The sequence below is a fragment of the Toxorhynchites rutilus genome, chromosome 2 (assembly GCF_029784135.1).
Source record: "Toxorhynchites rutilus septentrionalis strain SRP chromosome 2, ASM2978413v1, whole genome shotgun sequence".
Lineage (NCBI taxonomy): Eukaryota > Metazoa > Arthropoda > Insecta > Diptera > Culicidae > Toxorhynchites > Toxorhynchites rutilus.
In genome coordinates this window covers 9,036,196-9,055,847 of record NC_073745.1, presented here as the reverse complement: position 1 = coordinate 9,055,847, position 19,652 = coordinate 9,036,196, and the positions used below count along the sequence as shown (strand labels likewise).

The following is a 19,652-nucleotide window of genomic DNA, read 5'->3' as shown; positions in this document are numbered from 1 at the left end:
TAGCTTCGAACAGATTTCACATAATTTTCTGACCATGAGATTTTAAATACATGATTTTTCAATCTCAAATGACCTCAAAAGTTCACAAAAATACATTGGAATTCAGAAAATTGGCGTGATTATAATTTCACTTTTCGAAACACAAAATGCCCCCACGGTTTGCATAAATGTAAGGTTATATATTCCGGAAAATGACACTTGCGTATTGTTGTCATTTGTATCGCTTTCGCCAACAAACAGTACAAACCATCAGTCACGTGATCAACGAGTGCAAGAGAATGCATTGAAAATTATGTAATTCGATGTTTAGTCTTCAAGTGAAACCATTTTATCTGGAGAACACTATAATTTTCTTCTGTGAATCCATATTCAAAATTCAAACAAATTCAGTCCGATATTGATTACGTCATATGTTTGTATTCAAATTATTTGTTTTCTGACGGAAGCAGACTACCTCGTTTTGTATGTCGTGTCACTGCCTGAAACAGACGCACACAAATATGCAGCTACAGTAGTCGTTCGCTAAATTTGTTTTATGTCAATAATAGACGCCATATTCAATTTGGAGTTTTGCTGTCAAAACATGTGAGGGACAATCGAATATACTTCGAGATGTTAAAAATCTTGCGAATAGAATCGAATTTGTTGTCAAAAAAAATCCAATAGAAATGTCAAAAGGGATCCAATAATCAGGAGGGGAAAAAAGTGTTACTTTTCTTATAACAATCCACTACATAGAGAAAGTATTGTTATTGAAGGCAAAAATAATCGAGTTAATGAGAATGAACAAACTACATTTTGTCATCGATTAATGCTAGCGTTTCAAATCAAAAGGACCCAACTGACATTTCAATTTACTTTCCGTCCAATTTATAGGAGAAACATTTGACAGCATGAGGGAAGAAAGGCACAAGTTTTTTTTTTCAAGCAAAATGCACTTGAAAAATAATGTTGATTTACTCCACATGACCTAGGTTATAAAAACTGACATTATTTTCGCAAAAAACAATTTCTCATAAGAACAACATTTAATTATATTGAAGAAAACAGGAGGAAAACTTCCATCGGTAAATTTTTAAGAGCAAGAATTTTGTTATTAGATCTCCGCATTCGAAGCACTATTTTTTTTTTTTTTGTTTTCATCATATTAAAATTGAATCTACGCTATAAAATCTTATCTGGGTTTTTTTCATCTTCCAGAAATTTCCATTACTGATGTTTCGTCTCCCCAAATCACACTTCAGAGATAACTTTATAGCACTTCGCCCATGATTTTGTATTACTCAACGGCCTTGTTATTTTGCTTCTCGCTCATCAAATTTTCTATACTCCTCTTTATTACATCATTACATTATATACGGGATCGAGGATCGTACCACCTTTTGGCCGCCCGTCGTCCCACTGACAAAAGCCCAAACAGCAGGCAAAACAAACAAATTAATCTCAATTCTGTTTTATCACTTACAGCATCTAACGTATTAAGTATATCATATCCAACCACCAACCCCTGTACAGTTCTAGTCGATGAGAAGGCGGAGATCTCCGCGGCCAAAAGTACGATAGCGGATGCGAACCGGTCGGTGGGACCGGGAGGCGCGACAGCACCCGGACGACCGCTCTCAGCAAGTAGCGCCAGTGCGGCTGATTCGCCCTCGCTAAGTTCAGCTTCCACATCCGCGGCATCATCGCTGGCGGCGTCAACCGCGCCAGCGAATAGTAACAGCAATAGCAACGGAAATGGCAACGCGAATGGCAACAGCAACAACAACAACAATGGAGGTACAGTACCCAGCTCCGGTTCCCACAGTAGGTCACGTAGAAGTGTTCCTAACAGCAATCACTTGGTCGATGGGATTGACGCCACGATGTCACAGCCGCAGCCGGCTGTCGACGTGCTTGATGATTATTTTGATAATTTAGTTTTGCATGACATTAGTATAGCTTCTAGTACCACTGACACTGGTGACGATTACATTAGCGAAAATGGTGTCAGCTCATCCACTGTCTCCAGTACCGACCTGGCTGACGACCCAACTCCATCCGCAAGATTTGTCCCTCCTTCATCCCCATCCACACCCTATTCTGTCTCTCGTGATAATACTCCCGTTGTTTCTACTTTGATTATTTCTACGACTTCGACTTCCTATCCATTTTCCGTTCTGTCACAATCATTACCGTTATCATACGCTTCCGATGAAGCGGAACCAAACGAACAACAGCCATTAGCGTACGATGCCGATGAGTACGAACAGAGTTTCCAATCAACTCCTGCGAGCAGCAGCAGCAGCAGCTCATCTGATTACGACTATGCCGACGCCGAAAAAAGGAGTGATGATTTTTTCACCACTAATGAAAGTGACATAATAGCATATGCCAAGTCTGAGTACAATGATCCTGATTTAATTACGCATCATTCATTTGATGTGGAATTAAGCACGAACTCTGATCCCGAGCTGCCATCCTCGACGGAAAGCGGCTACATTGAGGAAGAGAAGGAGGAGGAGCAAGAGGACCAATTGCCAAATGATGATCCATCAACACATTACGAACATCTGAGCTCGCTGGACGAACTTGTAGACGTCGAGCTCATCAGTCTTGAGGATGGACCACCTATTAGTGGCGAAGAGACGGCAAAATCAAGAAGTAAACTGTACTACAAGAACGTGTTGGAAGGGACTGACGAGAATGGAGAGAATGTGGAAATTCACACGCTTCCGTCAGTTCGCGAAGAGGGGAAACAAACCCACCCAAAAGTGGTTGAAGCTGTTCCGCTTTTCATCACTCCCTCCCATCAGGCGCCCGTGTATATGGTTCAGGAAGGTGGAAGTGACTCTGGCGAAGAGCCTAAGGATGGCGCGGTGCTACCACGGCTGCTGGTTAATATTTCCATAGCCACGGATAATGGAACTGGGACAGTTCAGCACTCGGTGTATGTGCTACAAGTGTCTATCCCCACTCCACCGGAATACGTTCCCAACCCAAAGCCCAATGAATCAGCGGAACACACTGAAGAAACCAACCGAGCTTGCCCTCCTGAGCCACCACCAGCTCCGCCGTGTCCCATCAAGTGTCCGAATTCCTCGCTGTTTGAAAAATACCAGGTGGTGAGTATAATCGACGACGATAGCAGCGCCATTGAGTACGACGAGGAAAACCTCGTATCATCTGATTATACCACAAAAACTGAGGATGAAGAGCTCGGTACAGCAACCACAGAGCCATCGTTAGACGCGACCAGCGCAACCACCGAGCTTGGAATGCCCTCTTTGGCATGCCCGGAAGTAACCCCACCACCGATTCTTATCCTGGAAGGTGAGATCATACACTCAACCGTAGAAAGCTGAAAATCATCCTTAACGACGGCGACGTGTATATAGCGACGACATGAAACATCAGCAGTTGGAAAAAATCCCAAGGATTCACCTGACGCTCTAACCTCATATCGCACCCAGCTTGACATTCCACACTTTCCACCACCTCCACCACCATCGGCTAACACGTTCCTTCCTACTTTCCTTCCCCTGTCATCCATACCTGTTCTACCTGTATATTGTATATTGTGGCTGGTTGCGGAAAAATGCTTTGCATGCTTCACTTGCTTGCTCACCCCTCTAAAACTTTAGCCTAGAAAATAATTAATATTCGCACGACGTTCATCCACTTTCGAGGCGGCATTAAAGCGACAAACAAAGCTCTTGTACACTAACTTTACTCTTCATTTTCTTTTCGTCTCTTCCTTTGCTCACCACCTGCTAACCAAAAACAACTTGTACTTGTTCTACAACAATCCCCTGCGGGGTGGATTATGGCTGCTGCTGGCCTGTGTATGTGTATTTTGAAAAAAAAAATGAACCAAAACCCCCAAAAACCCCCCACGAACAGGTGCACGAACATTCCCAGCTCGAAGTTTCCCACCGGATGGTACCACCTTCTCGCAGATTACCCTCGGCCAGCGGCTGTCAAAGGAGATCCCCCCGTACAGCTACTGGAACATGCAATTCTACCAGTCGGAACCAGCGTACGTCAAGTTTGACTACGGCATCCCGCGGGGCGCCTCGATCGGAGTTTACGCACGACGGAATGCCCTCCCAACGCACACCCAGTACCACTTCAAGGAGGTGCTGAGCGGCTTCAACGCACGCCAAACACGTGCCACCCATGTAAGTATATTCTCTCGGCTACGATAATATTGTGACGATTCGATTTAGATGTCCTCTCGTTACGAGAGGCGCAAATCCGTTATTGCATTGAGATTGCTTTCCAAGCGCATCAAGACCACAACATAAACTAAGTCCCCAATTAACAGTGGGCTACATACACCAACGATTCCGTCTCGTCTCGTCCCTCTAATGCTTCAAATTCTCAACAATCCCATCAAACACCTTGCCGACGGGTCGGCAATCCTTCCCGGCACCACAAATTGATTTCCATGCGCCTCGCACAACCCACACAAACACACGTTCGCCGTCGAATGTGTTCCTGCTTTTCCATTGCGGCAAAGAGCCCACACACCTTGTTCCAAAGAAGCAAAACATAGCAGATGCAGCACCTCTCTCTCTCAAACGTCTGGTGTCGGCATTTTCCCCCTAAAGTTATGCACCCTCCGATGAGCCTTTATTCATACAGGCGAAACCATTCAAACAGCCGTCTTCTCCCGGCTCGAGCATCATGCGAAAGTCGGTCGATGGCACTGAGAACGGTTGCATTGATTAATTAGAGATGGAAGACGGAGATAAAGTGCGAGAGTGAGAGAGCATTGGAGATTTATTTCAGCACTGTAATTGATTTCTTCTTCAATCGATCCCTGCTTGAACGAACACCGAGAGTGTAATCCCCTGCGGCTATGTGTTTATTAATCGAAGCGAAAAACTAGATTATATAATCTGCTTGACTCAACTCGGTCTTCATTCGCCGTTTGATGAGTTCACGACGAGTGTGTTTTATGCTTGGTGTATGCTTGCAAACCCACCCTCTCCTCACTCAGGATCCAAACGAAACCCGAGTATCCATTCGACGGTTTTATTTCTAGCCTGAAGGTTGAAATACCTTCGCTTCCGACTTCCCGTGCACACACGAACCAACGAGAAATCCTTTCACTGATTGGATCTCATACAGAGTCGGGAGATGGGAAGGGCACATAAACTTTCCTTTTTTAAGTCGACGCCCTATCGGCTAATCAGCGTCGTCCCGATGGAGGAAAACCTTTGCGTGCTAATACACCTCGGCCAGGCCATTTTATGTATATCCTTTCATTCAGCCGATAGCGCGCACTACACAATCCGTCGGAATGTTTATCAAACGCCACAATCGAGCGACTTGTAACAAAAAGTTACAGAAGGGTTGTGTCCGAGATAGGACCGCATAGTTGACGTTAGAATTGCGTTAAGCTATTTGTTTCACACTGTTTTTGGATGTCATTTCAAAAATTGCATTATTTAATCTGTTATTTTAGTCATTTTTGGGAAAAAGTCTAAAAGAAATGATTTTTTGGACCACCTTAGAATGGAAATTAACTCCCTAATGCAAAAATAAAAATACGGGTCGAATATTTCGCGGTAGAGAACAAATATGCCACTTTTCACGAAAATCTGAGAACCACTATATCGGTTTGACATGGAATGACTGTATATGAAGGGTGAATGAACAGTTTTACCATTGATATTTTCGCTTCAACTCAAAAGAACACGAAAATAAAGCGTCGACGCGAGTTTCCATTTATTCTGATCATATCAACCTTTCACGAGACGAACATAAAAAAAATAGACAGCTCAAATCGGATGATCAATGCGCAAACAAACATTTGTGGCGATTGTTTTTAATAAATAAATATCGAAATAAATTGTTTTAGCTATGAAACTATTTCTAGCAATATGCTACCAGCTAGTGCTACATTTAAACTTTTACTAGGCATTTTATAAATTTAACTTTGGCTGTAACATTCTAGGTATCATAAATTCCAATACATCCCTCGATGCTTCTAGCAGACCACACTTTTTGTGTTGAGCATTGAAGTGTCAATTTCCCATTAATTCGATTAAACCGTCAGCTGTCAACGAATTAACAGGCGACAGTTGGTCGATGCATATTCAGGTACCTTACCACTCTATGAAGAATGTCGTATTTCGTTCTAGCTGTTGTCAAGCGACAAGGCCATCGATGCATTCTTTAACAATCTTTACTGATTCCCTCTTGTTTCCCTTTATATAATTACTGATTGGCTAAAAAATGTATATTGACTTCAGCCTCAGTAAATATATTGGAACTAAAGGAAATGCACAAGAGCCGATTTGGCAAAATTCTACAGAATTTATTATATGACTTTATCATATCTTAGTTCATTCATAGTGGACTAAGTCTCTGAATAATATGATAAGTTTTTACTCAGTAAGAATGGACCAAGTACACAGAGGTTCTTTTTCATCATAACACGACAATGATGCGTCATATACGACCTTGCAAAAAAGGTAACTAAGAGCTGTAGAAAAACAATTGGGTAGACTCGAGAGACAAGAGACTCAAAATAGACTGAATATGCCTCACTTCTTCTTTCTGCAGTTTCAACTGGCTTCTCTGCAGTTTCAACTGGCTAATGAATCACAAGAGGTGGGACTAGCGATGCAGTTTTCGCTTCTTTGCAGCGACTTAACCAATGTATGCGAAATGTTCTCGATTGAGTGGAAGAGCCACCGCCGCTTGATTGTATGATTGTACTGTATGTTAAATTGTATGAAGATGTTTGTATAATTTGGAAATTTAAACCAGAGGCGAACGAGCTCTCCGAGTCTGAAGCAGTGTTGCCAGAAGTATAGATTTATCTAGAAAAGTACAGATTTTTGTCATAAGGTACAGATAGGTACAGAATTTTTGAGTATAAAATTGTTATCATTGCTATTATTTGAAATCACTAAAGAAATTTTCTATGGCTGATTGAATGCAAAACAAAACGTGTCTGTGATAAAAGCATTTATAACGTGATAATAAACTGGTCAATTGATCAAGGGAGAAATATCTTACAACGAAATACGTTGTTTTGAACTTGAGAAAAATCTGATTATTTATCTTTTTTGCTCGCTATGTCAACTAGAAACGATACCATGTGTCACCATGTTGAACAATGCATTGCTACAAGTAGATCCCAAACAGGTGAAGAAATGCGCCTAAAATAGTGATAGACGAAAACGTCCACAAAGCCTTTAAAAAAAGTATTTTTTGAAAATTTGAACAAACATCTATCTTTCCTATTACAAACATAAACAAGCGTATCTCTTTCCCATTACGGTGAAAAGGGTTCACACTAATGAATGTTTAGTTTTGTGCCAGAATCGAAAAAACATCGATAGAATCCAGTTCAGATGAAAAGTCGAATTTTCGTAGCACTGTGTAGTATTTAAATTATCATACAAATGAAGAAATTACGGTTTGAGGAATATTTTTTCAGGCTAATAAAACAGATTTTTCAAGGCAACAAACAATTTTAATGATATAGATTTTGGTACAGATTGCAAGAAAAAGTACAGATGAAAAAGATTTTTACCCTCTAAAGTACAGATGGAGATGTGGCAACACTGGTCTGAAGTATCTAACATCAACAAAAACAAATACCTAAACTAGACTCTCGATCTTCAGCAACATGTGATATGTGTGCCGCGCATCAGCAGAGAATCAAGCTCATAAGCATATTTCCATTACACATTCTAATTTCTACAGAGTGCAGATGCACTGGATGTGAGGGGACAGATTACTTTTGCAAATCGACCAATCACGATGTAGAATTTTCATTGTGATAATGCTTGAGATTTTTCAATTGTTTGATAGTTAGCTTCATGTTCTATATTATTTTCATCAATGCAATAAATTTGTTATAAAATGCCCAAATAGATTGACGTAAATATCTCATCAATCCATCATGAAATGAATGAACAATAAGTGTTTGAAACTGGACAGTTTTCACGATGCGATCGCTCTTCGTTTTCAATTTGTACCCCCTAATACGTTCCACAAAAACGTAATCCTACGTCAAAACAGCGAATTTATCGATTGTTTTTCACCAACCTTCATTCCCTCCCGTTACAGCCTTCGATGCGGCGTGAGGTAACTCGTTACATGGAACCCGGCCACTGGTTCTTGTCGATCTACAACGATGACGGAGACGCCCAGGAGATTACGTTCTACGGCCTTGTGGCCGAAGACATGACCCAGAATTGCCCGAATGGGTGCTCAGGAAACGGCCAGTGTCTCCTGGGACACTGCCAGTGCAATCCGGGCTACGGAGGCGATGACTGCAGCGAAAGTAAGATGGTTAATGTTCGGCGTAATGAGGCAACAGATGGCTTACCGGTAAATTTGTCACTTCCAGGCGTGTGTCCGGTGCTTTGCTCACAGCGTGGCGAATATATCAACGGCGAGTGTCAGTGTAATCCCGGCTGGAAGGGCAAGGAATGTTCGCTACGGCATGACGAGTGCGAAGTCCCGGACTGCAGCGCCCATGGCCACTGCGTTAGCGGGAAGTGCTCATGCGTGCGAGGCTACAAGGGAAAATATTGCGAAGAAGGTAGCTCACTAATTCTCAACTGGGTTCTAGTGTTTTTTTTTTCTTTTTTGCTCGAGCATTTTACCACTTCCGGGTTGTTTTGGTTTTTTTGTTTGAGCGCATTGGTTTTATCGCCTAGCGCGAGAGGCCACCGGAGAAAAATGAACAAGATGTGATATAAATAATTTAAATTAATTACGAACTAGGATCCCCACTGAAGGGCAGAGCACTGCGGTTTTCTGCAAAAGAGTTTTTATTGCATGAAGCTGCAAGTTCTTCCACCAGCAGGCATCTATTATTTATTTCCTTCTCGATTCTCTTCCTCGTTTTTCATCTTTCTGACAACTATTTTTCCCACTTGCACTCTGTCTCGCTATATCTGCCGTTGCTGGGTTGCAGTTTTTCCGGTCCTTTTAATGCCTCACTTACACTTACTCCCGTTGGGACCTAACGTTGCAGCATACAACAAGCGCTTTATTGTACCGATTGTCATCATTCTTCGTACTACACTAAAACACACACATATACAGAAGCCATTTGCCATAGTGTAATTTGATTACAAGGGAAGGCACCTAATCTAACCTCTAACACTGCTAACGAAAAGAATTTATGCCACCCAACAACACAAGGGACAAACCGCGAGCACTAATGATTGTGTCGTTATTATTATCATTTTGCTATTCCACCAGTGGACTGTCCCCATCCGACTTGCTCGGGCCATGGATACTGTGCCGAGGGCACTTGCATCTGCAAGAAGGGCTGGAAGGGACCCGATTGTGCCACCATGGACCAGGACGCGTTACAATGCCTGCCGGACTGTTCCGGCCATGGAACGTTCGATTTGGACAGCCAAACGTGCAGTTGCGAACCGAAGTGGAGCGGTGAGGACTGCTCGCAGGAGCTGTGTGACCTCAACTGTGGCCAGCATGGACGCTGCGTGGGCGACAGCTGCAGCTGCGATCCGGGCTGGGGCGGAGAATTCTGCAACAGTAAACTGTGCGATCCCCGATGCAACGAACATGGTCAATGCAAGAATGGAACCTGTCTCTGCGTGACCGGGTGGAACGGGAAGCACTGCACCCTGGAAGGGTGCCCCAGTGGGTAAGTGGGGGCTGTTGAGAGGCTTGAGATTCTTCTGTTATTGGAAATATTGCAAGATTGGGATTCTATTGAGCGTTGGTTTTCTTCTAGATGCTCACAACACGGCCAGTGCCACGTCAGTGGAGAGCTAATGTGGGAATGCCGATGTTACGAAGGTTGGGATGGTGCGGATTGCTCGGTGCCGCTGGAACAAAACTGTGGAGACAATAAGGACAATGACAGAGGTAGAGTAGTGATTAGCCCAGCAGCCGATACTTCTTTAAACGGTTGTAATAATCTCAAACGGATTTTTTTTCTAGATGGCCTCGTTGACTGCGAAGACCCTGAGTGCTGCGGAAGCCATTCATGTAAAACCAGTCAGTTGTGCGTTTCAGCGCCCAAACCGATTGACGTATTGCTGCGAAAGCAACCACCAGCAATCACAGCTTCGTTTTTCGAACGAATGAAGTTCTTGATCGACGAGGGAAGCCTCCAAAACTACGCCAAGCTGGAAACGTTCAACGAAAGGTAAGTCGGAAGTGTGCGAGGCTCCTTTGAGTCACTCGCTCTTCTTTTTTTTGTTAATGATGTACTGTTTCGTTTAACATTTCTGTTTGTACGATTTTATCGATTCTCCCCGTTAGCGGAAAATCGATAAGCCAAAAGCTGTGTAAATATTAATTAAAATGATTGGTTTCAACAATGAACCGCTCTCCAATTGGACACGCGGTTTTCTCGCTTCCACTTACGGTTGCGAACCAAGTCAAATATACGTTTTCGTTTTTGTTTGAACTTGGGTTTATGTTTCACTGTTTTAAATTTGTCTTTTTTTTTTGTTTTCAACGAAAAAGGATACTGTTATGATTACTATATAAATATATTATGTTGTGCCCCCGTCTATTTATACATCCTCCTGCTAATTGCCATTTGTTTTATTTCGAATGTTCCGCATAAATATCGTTGTTATTAACAGAGTGACTAAAAAAATGTCAGAGACCCCTCCAGGAGATTCCTAGGTGGTGAAAATGCAAACAAGATCAAGAGACACAAAAACAAAGAGAGAGAGAGAAAACAAAATGCCAACAATATTAATAGCATAAACAAATGTGCTCATTATTTATCATAAATTAATACATTAAATATTAACAATTGAAATGAAGCCAAACCGTCTGCTTCGGGCCATGTTCCCCTTCCCAAGTTCTGAACACGCGATAATCTCCGGAAAGTAGCTATCGGTAGAAGCTGCCCGTCCCCATTCTTCCGCTCTTCTCAAAAATTCATCTCCCAACCTGGATGTTATAAAAAATTAATTCATACCAATCGGCCGATGATTATAACGCCGCTTAATGCGATAATATTTTAATTATTGCCATTGTTGCTATTATTACCACGCGTAGTGTTTGCAACTGACGCTGCCACCATTTGTGGGGTTTTGTTCTCCACCGGTCAAATTAGCGGTATAATGCTATCCCCCATTCCGTTTGTTTTTCTACTAATTGATGATTAATCAATTTCCCGGCCCACTATCGAGCAAAAATGCTACTTTAACACCATGGAAACGATTGCTTCGGTGGAGGCGATCTGGCGTAGTGGTAACATCCATGCCTTTCACGCTAAAGGTCACGAGTTCAATTCTCACTCCCGACATTCTTCCAAAAATGGAAGTAAAAGTGACGAGCCAGCCAAATGAGTTGAAAGTCACTATAATACAGATAATAAAAAAAAAATAACCATGGAAACGCCATCTTGCAGCGGCAATTTAACGCTCTCATTGTTCGCGAAAATCCCTGACCGATGGCCAGTAAATACAGCTCAGCCAATCCTTCATTAACCGGCTGATAAATTATGTACCATTTTCTCATGAATACCATCACCGCCGCGCTGACGATGATGTTTGGTGGTCGCATAAGCCCACCCTTTCCCCACCCTACGCAAGTAAATTCATATCCCGAACTCTGCAAACGTACACACGTGTGGATCAACCATTTGCAAAGTTAATCTGCGTGCATAATTTATTGAATTACCACCGAAGTGTATATGCCCTATTTTTCGGTGAGCCATTCCGTGACAATTGCAAACAGGGGAAGCTAAAAGCGTTTCCAATCGATTCGCCATCTGTCGCGCGAAAATTCACAAATTGCCCTTTTCTTAACTATGGCGGTTCTCCCCCACCCTCTAACAAGAAAAAAAAACTATCGCGTTTCCCATTAACGAAAATAAAACAAGTCTAACCCAATAACAAAACTAAAACAAAACCCATAAACGAACGATGAGCTCTTAACCAATTCTAACACAAATGCTTTTTCCTTCATCTCTTTTTTCTTCTAACTAACCTCAACTGTGTCTGTCAACTGCGTGTGTGAATGTGCAGCGTTTTTTGGAATCATTTTAACGCAAGGTAAGACCGGAGTAAGCTAACAGCAAAGAAAAGAAAACGCTCTCAAACTTGCAAACAGATAAGAGAGGAGGGAAAAAACGATACAAAAGATTTGCGGAATAGAACAAAAAAACCCCTCTTAATTAGTGCAGTAGTAGAAAATGTCCCAATTCTTGTCCTGTTCCTTCTCGCCACACACCGACTGCGCCTACCCACCCACACACACAATCTGTAGAGCTAAAGACAAAGAAAACTCTCTATCCCAATCCATACACTACTAACGCTCCCCCCACCCCGCATTATTCGTTTGTTGTGTGTTCTTCAACCAGAAGAACGCAAACTACTACCAAGCCAAGCTACAAGCTGGAAAATGTAGTGAATCAACCCCCAATCATCCCACCCAAGCACCCCAAGAATACCTTCACCCACTCATTACTTTTTTAGTTTTGTGTACCGTGACGAATTTAATGTTTTATGTTGAAAAAAAATAATGCAGATCTGCTGGACGTTCTAACGTTCACTTTTTCGTTGTTTGTTTTCTGTGTGTTATTGTATGTATATTGTTGACTCATCATATGTTTACAGGATATTGTGTATTTGATCGAATCGAAACAGCCAAGCGATACAAGCAGGCACACGTGACAAGTGGTGTGATTCTTCGTTGAGTTTTTTATCCGAAAAAAATGCAAGATGACACGTTCGAAACGAAAACTGTGTAACTCTGTTAAACTATGAAACCCCAAAGGTGGTTCTCCGAAACAATAGTGGATCATTGTTTCCAGTTTAAAGTGCAGGAAAAATATTTATGCGGTATTTTGTTTCGCTCGATAATGGAGGAACGCACTTGACCCTATGTTTAATCAAAATGTTTGCACTGGAAGCCACATCCTATGGAATTATTGGAATGAAGCGGAACTGGAATAACGCACGAACGGCTTTGAACGATATAAAATTTATTGGCATTTTCATACAAAAACGTTGGGATAGGAAAATCGATATGCGTTTTAATGTTTCATTTAACAGCACAATTAAAATATCAAATGCGAAAAACTGACATACATGAATGTTTCAGTACATTTCCTTTCAAAAGTGTACGTTAATTTTGAAAAATAGAAACATAGAAATAATGGACATATCACTCAATAAGTTTCCCGCTTGGCATCCATCTATATTTGGACTCTCTGTTGGTCAACCTCAGTTAACCTTCATTCTTCGATCTTCTCATATCTGCAGCATCCCAAGTTACTTTGGCACCCTTCTTCAACTTCCGTTTGACAATCGCCCAATATTTTTCGATTGGGCCGAATTGGGGGCAATTGAGAGGATTGACATCTTCTCCATGTATTCGACCCAATTCGATGCCAAGTCAACAACTTCTTGGCAATTTTATCAGCTAAATCGAACAGTGGCTTTGTAGAATTTCAGGTTTGGGAGTTCTCCAAAATCCATCTTCATGGCTTGCCTTGATTGTTCGCAATACCTGCACCTCAGCTTCCGACCGTTCCACTACGACGCGTTCTCTGATCTATCAGAACAACAGTTGTACGATCTCGGAAACGTTTCAGCACATCATACACAATCGAAATAGCCACTTTCAGTGATTTCGCGATTTTAGTGCCACGCCGGATATTTAATGTTGGTGTCCAAAATCAAATTTCTTCTCTCGGCTTCCCTCCTGCACAACTTTCTCTGAACAAAAACACATTACCGTCGAAAGATACAGGTTTTCCAAACAATTAGCTGTCAAAAGATTTCAGATACGCCAACTATTCGCGTTGACGGCGGAATGGTGTCGATATCTGGATATGACATCAGTTTGTATGAGGCCAACTATTCTTTATCAGATTAGTCGGCCCTGAGGCAGTTTTAAATTGCTAAAATTTGTATGAAATTTTTTTCTTTTGAAATTTTTTTGCCGTTATTTACCTACTAAAAGTTCGTTATTCTGACCCTAATTTAAACTATTTTCTATGATTTTTCAGATATTCTCTCCAAAACATACCATTATAATATAAAATTATCTTTAGACACAATTTTTGTATGATATTTTTTCACTACTTGCAATTAAAAGTGATTTTAATTTACATGGAGTACTAATTTCATTTGAGAAAAATAATTTCCATTCATAATTTTAATTTTAAAAGTGTGTTCATTTCTTCTGCAAACCCATGTTGTCATGCCTACTCCCCCATTTCGTAATACGAAGCTCAATGCCGTCAAAGCGGATGGCTGCTGCTATAAGGACCGTATCGTTAATTATGGGTACGCTCAAAACACAGCTTTATTTCAAATATTGCATTTATTTTTCAGTTCTGATATCAAAATATTGTATCTTATGAATGAAAGAAAGGAGTAACAGTAAAAAATAATCAAGATTCTGATTTTCGCGCCAATGATCGCACCTGCTTCTTGATGTCCCTCATTAGGTTCTGGACAACCGTCTCATCGACTTGTTTGCTCACATTTATCCAATCCTTTTTGAACTGCTCAAGGTCATCGGCTGCCTTGTCCTTCTTCCGCAGTCGTCCCTTCATCAAAGCCCAAAATTTTTCAATAGGTCTTATTTGCGGACAATTTGGAGGATTCATCTCCTTTTCCACAAAATCGACATTATTCTCGCGATACCAATCCAAGGTCAAACGTGCATAGTGGCATGATGCCAAATCAGGCCAAAATAGTGACGGACCAGTGTGCTTTCGGATGAGCGGTAACACACGCTTTTGGAGACATTCTTTCCGGTAAATTTCACCATTCATATTCCCGAGAGTGAAGAAAGGAGATGATTTCATGCCACATTGACAAACAGCTTGCCAAACCAGCACTTTCTTACCGAATTTTTCGCAAAAAATTGACTTCTCCGCGTTCGGGACATCTGTTCCTTGCTTTACAGTGTAAAACTGTGCCCCAGGAAGAGTTTTGTAGTCCAGTTTGACGTAGGTTTCATCATCCATGACGATGCACAGTTCGCGTTTGCTTAAAATCCCATCGTAAAGCTTACGGGCACGGGTTTTCACGGAACTTGCCTGAATTTGGCTGCGTTTGGGACATTTTTGCTTTCTATATGCCTTCAGTGAGTTACGTTCTTTGGCACGTTGAACCATACCGATTGATGTTCCACACTTTTTTGCGCAATCTCGTATCGATAATTCCTTTTTTCTTTCAAATTGCCTGCAAATCTTTTTATCCAAGTTTGGCTTGGATGGCCCAGGTTTTCTGCCGCGACCGGGTAGATCCTTCAATGTATTATACATACCAAATCGCTTGATAGCGTTTTGGACCGCATGGACGCTTACTCCTTCCGCCTTCGCCAATTTTCTCATTGATATTCCTGTTTCGGAGCAGTATCTGGTCACAATGGATTTTCGTTTTTCTTCTGTTAGCCCTCTCATGATTGCACTTTTAGGAAAAAACGATCTTTTAACAATGCTAACTGAACGCTAACTGTGTCAACAACAGGAGAAAAATAAACAGCTGTCAAAACAAGCTATAGTCTTTTTCAGACGGAGACTCTAAGGCGTACCCATAAATAACGATACGGTCCTTAGAAAGAACTGTGATTTCGTATTCTAGCAGAATAAAAAACCTTAGTACTGACATTTTAACACTACGTGTCAACAAGTATAAACGATCTAACGTATACGCTTTGACAGCATTAAACTTAGTATCTTTTCAATGGGAAGCGAAAATGATAATGGATTTTCCGATAAAATAAAAACTCTTAAAAATTTTGAGTGAAAATTTAGTTTTTCGTGCCGAATATGATTTAAACATACCGTGATATGTTTTGTGGAAAGATCAGGAGATGTATAGACAAACGGTTAAGTAAGCGTTAGGACTTCGTGTTCTAAGTAATCAAATAACATAAAGTAGAAGTTTTCATTCAAATTTCAACAATATGAAACTGCCTTCAGGCACTCTGATCTGATGGCGAATAATTTACCTCCCAAACTTGAATTTCGCCACCAGACGTCGACATTTTTCATTGCGGGTAGTTCACGAGTAAAAAAAGTACCTTAAAATAAGCGATTTCCTTGCGTGTGAGATTCGCTTTTACGAAATGTTTTCACTAAAGTCTTTTGCAATGTATTACGAAAACATGGACATAGACACATAGGACACGATTTCGTCCTATGAATCTGTCAAATTATCGTTCTCCAATGATTTATTTATTATAATTTGCAAAATATCAATTTCATCAATCAGTAAGAATCAAAGGGAAAACGTATCGACGATAAACTTAAATCCACGTATTTCTAGAAATACGAGGATGGCGAAGTTGGACATTACCAACATTAACAACGATTGGTGAAACGAAATATTACTCGCAATCTGAGTTCAAGTTTATCTCGAACATTATACGATTAAATATTAGAAAATTTTGTAGAGTATAAATTGAAATTTAGAAAATTATTTATTATTTTGCAGCAATAGCCGGCACGCTTAAGTATTGCTTACATCGTTCCATCGATGTAAAATTGAACGACAATTTTGATATCTTGTAGCACTCACCTACACTCAAACCGCCGTTGACAGAAAACATTTTATCTTCGGCAGGGAAAAAATGCTTTTTCGTGTGCTGACGGGTGAAACGAACAAATAAAAGCACCCTTTTCAAAAGCTTTAAAATGTTTGTATGTGTGGGAGCAGTCATCTCTTTCTCGATGACAACGGGGATTGAACTAAGGTCGACTGAAATGCAAGGCTGTTTTACACGATCACGCTATCCACATAGCTACTGGTGCTGTTGCCTAGATGCGGGGTAATTTTACACCTCATTCTAAAAAAAAGTGTTTTCTAAGAGTAAAAAGGTTAGCATAAACGTGAATCTATATCCTTTTCGGTCTGGGCCGTGGATGTGGCAAAGTATGATAAAAATTGTGACTGTTCTACATCATATCAAATTAGAAGCAGAAGTATACTTATCTGTCCTACCTCCGAACCGAGATACCAATTTTTGGATGAACATGTGGAAATGAGGGTTTTTTTTTCAGAACAAAATATTTCCAACGCCACAGTTCACTCTTGTGGGTCATCACACCTGCTTTTTTAGTACCGTAAGCCCGATATCTAACGAATGAAGCATTGCTTTCCGGGCACGAAAGAAATCCGGAAAATATTAACACGAACGCACTAATGAACGTCTGAAGCTGTATCACAAAGGTGATCTTTCTCGGGATGAATTCATTGTTGTCAGCTGATCAATTATGAATGCGAATATTTTGAGTATTCATCCTCAGTGAGCTTGTTTACGATTGATTCTGGGAAATTATGCAAAAACAAAATGTTTCAACACGAGAGAGCTTAGGGGGTCTCCGTAGCCACATTGGTTGCGCGTTCGCTTAGTAAGCGATCGATCGTGAGTTCAAAACTCAGGACCCTCATTGACCATCTTTGTGTTGTTACAGAATAGCTACGTCCACGCAACAATCATCAGCGATGGAGATCGATCCACGGTCGAAATAAGATCGATTTATCCATACAACTGCTCTGCTCTGCAAGACACATCGGGCTGCTGTTCTATAAATAACTCAACAATGATCAATCAACTGTCTCCGCTGTCCGGTGGTCCCACTGGATAATAGAAGAACAGAAAGAATACTCTTACGCCTAAATGGCTACTGTGTGAATGTACCATATGTAATGGTATAGAAGGAATACTGGCGAATGGCAACTGTGTAATGTGCTAATTATAGATATATGATAACCATGTGACATGTACACGATTAAAAAATTCGGCTCTGTTACAGCTAAAATGCTATAGAGCCTTAAATAAAAAATTGGGATAAAAAAAAAACACGAGAGAGCTTCGGTTTCAGGGACTTAAGTTCGGTTCATTTGCCATGATCTGCGGAACATTGATGCTTGAATACAATGTTGTCTCAATATCTTGCCCAGTCAGTAGAATATGGATGAGATTTTGCTACTCTGGTAGAAAACAGACCCGATTTTATAAACTTCCACTGCAAACGGTTTCACCATCACACGATAGATTGATCACTTGAACAAGAATTTAAAATGAAAACGTTTTGCGAAAATAGTGGTCATTAGAATTATTTAATCTGGAAGTCAGACAGTTTGGAAATAGATTTTTCGTCGTTTTTACGATAGGCTGGGAGCGCGAAGTTCACACTCTCGAGAAAGTTAGGCACTTCAGGTCCTATCCGCTCGGATCGATTCGTTTCGTAGACTTCCTCTATTAACAACCAGGTACATATTGAGGTGGAGCAGTAGGCGAAGTATATCTGTATTGTCAAGCAAAATATCGTGTCGTAATTATTTGCATTCAATATGGAATGTATATGGAAAAAACAAAACAATGTTCAAAGTACTCACGGTTGCATGATAATTTGAGCCGAAATTCTAATGAAATCAATCAACTGTTTGTTTTTTTAACAGATGACAATTGTATTGTGGCTTATTTCGATTATTGACGTAGTAAAAAAGTCCAGAGAGCAGTCATATACTTAGATCTCGAAAGCAGTAACATTTTCGGTGAATTTTTTATTAATTGCCGATTATTTTCTCACAAGATACACACCGACACTGGAAGCCTTCAAAACATCAACTTTGTAACGTTAAAATAATGAAAGTTCGTTTGTTTCTATGAACGTGAGTGAATATGGCACATGGATAATCACTTTTATCCGTCTTTTTCGACGTGATTTCACAAATATTCACTACACGCTGTCACATTAGCTTCATATTCAGCGGGAACTCTATTAAAATGTACGTTTTTAATTGATAAAACACTTTCTGAAAATAGCATTTTCACATGGATGTGGTAGGCAATCAAATATAAACACAACGACTGACGTCACCATTTGAGAAACAGTTATGGCAGCGCATGCTATGTCGCTTGAAAAACCACCATCTTCATTACCTTTTTTCCAGGACATTGATTAACAACCAAGGTCTTGCAGACAGATAATGTGCTTTTTTGCCCCATAGTTCAATAAACAAGATTCCCTTCTAGAATCCAGATCCAGCATGCACCTTTCAGTTTTTAACAGAAGAAACATGTCAATGAAGAGAATCGATCAAAGCAGATCAGAAATAGAAAATTTTGTTTCCATGTTTCCTGGAGTATGAAGCATGAAGGTGTGTTTTGCTATGATATTTCTCTGTGCCGAAAGATTTATGAGTATCTCTACATACAGGTGTGAAATACTAAGAACAACCCGGAACTATTTTCTACAAACGTTTCTGCTTGTTTTCTGCACAAACGGTATGCGGAAAGATATTTTGTGCCTCTACTTCTTCGCAGTGAAATTCAGTAGAACTTTGCTACTTTTTGCAGCAGTTCAAATTCAATGGTTCAAAAAAACACGAAACAGGTAGACGCAACTTCCTAAATGTGAGCAGTTCTAACAAATGAAAATCACACGAAATTAATACAATGTAGCAAACTCTCGATATCAGTTGTTGTAGTTGTAGCAGTTGTAGTTGTAGAATGTAAAATGTTATTATTTATTATTAAATTATTATACTCCTGAGTCCAATTGATGAAACACGTATGGTCATGGCTTTTTGGAAATCGTTCATTTTGTTTGCAAATCCTTCTGACCTTCCATGGAATAGATAAGATCAGGTGATAGATAGAGATTCTATGTCTGTATTGTTTTTTTTTTCATTTTATCTTGCTTACTGATTCAATTTGATGTAATG

General features: G+C 40.5%; 1 protein-coding gene across 7 annotated transcripts in view; it reads left to right on the top strand.

Moving 5' to 3' along the window:
• LOC129771634 (teneurin-m) overlaps positions 1 to 19,652 on the top strand; it is a 332,131-nt gene that overhangs the window by 294,863 nt on the left and 17,616 nt on the right. For 6 of the 7 annotated variants that reach the window (XM_055775492.1, XM_055775491.1, XM_055775493.1 and 3 more), the window contains 8 exons: positions 1,468 to 1,779; positions 3,883 to 4,160; positions 8,074 to 8,290; positions 8,357 to 8,551; positions 9,220 to 9,631; positions 9,722 to 9,855; positions 9,931 to 10,138; positions 11,982 to 12,008. In XM_055775492.1, coding sequence (XP_055631467.1) covers positions 1,468 to 1,779; positions 3,883 to 4,160; positions 8,074 to 8,290; positions 8,357 to 8,551; positions 9,220 to 9,631; positions 9,722 to 9,855; positions 9,931 to 10,138; positions 11,982 to 12,008 — 1,783 coding nt within the window. Of the gene's footprint in view, positions 1 to 1,467; positions 1,780 to 1,823; positions 3,313 to 3,882; positions 4,161 to 8,073; positions 8,291 to 8,356; positions 8,552 to 9,219; positions 9,632 to 9,721; positions 9,856 to 9,930; positions 10,139 to 11,981; positions 12,009 to 19,652 lie in introns of those variants that run through there. The other variant, XR_008742429.1, reaches the window with a different exon arrangement.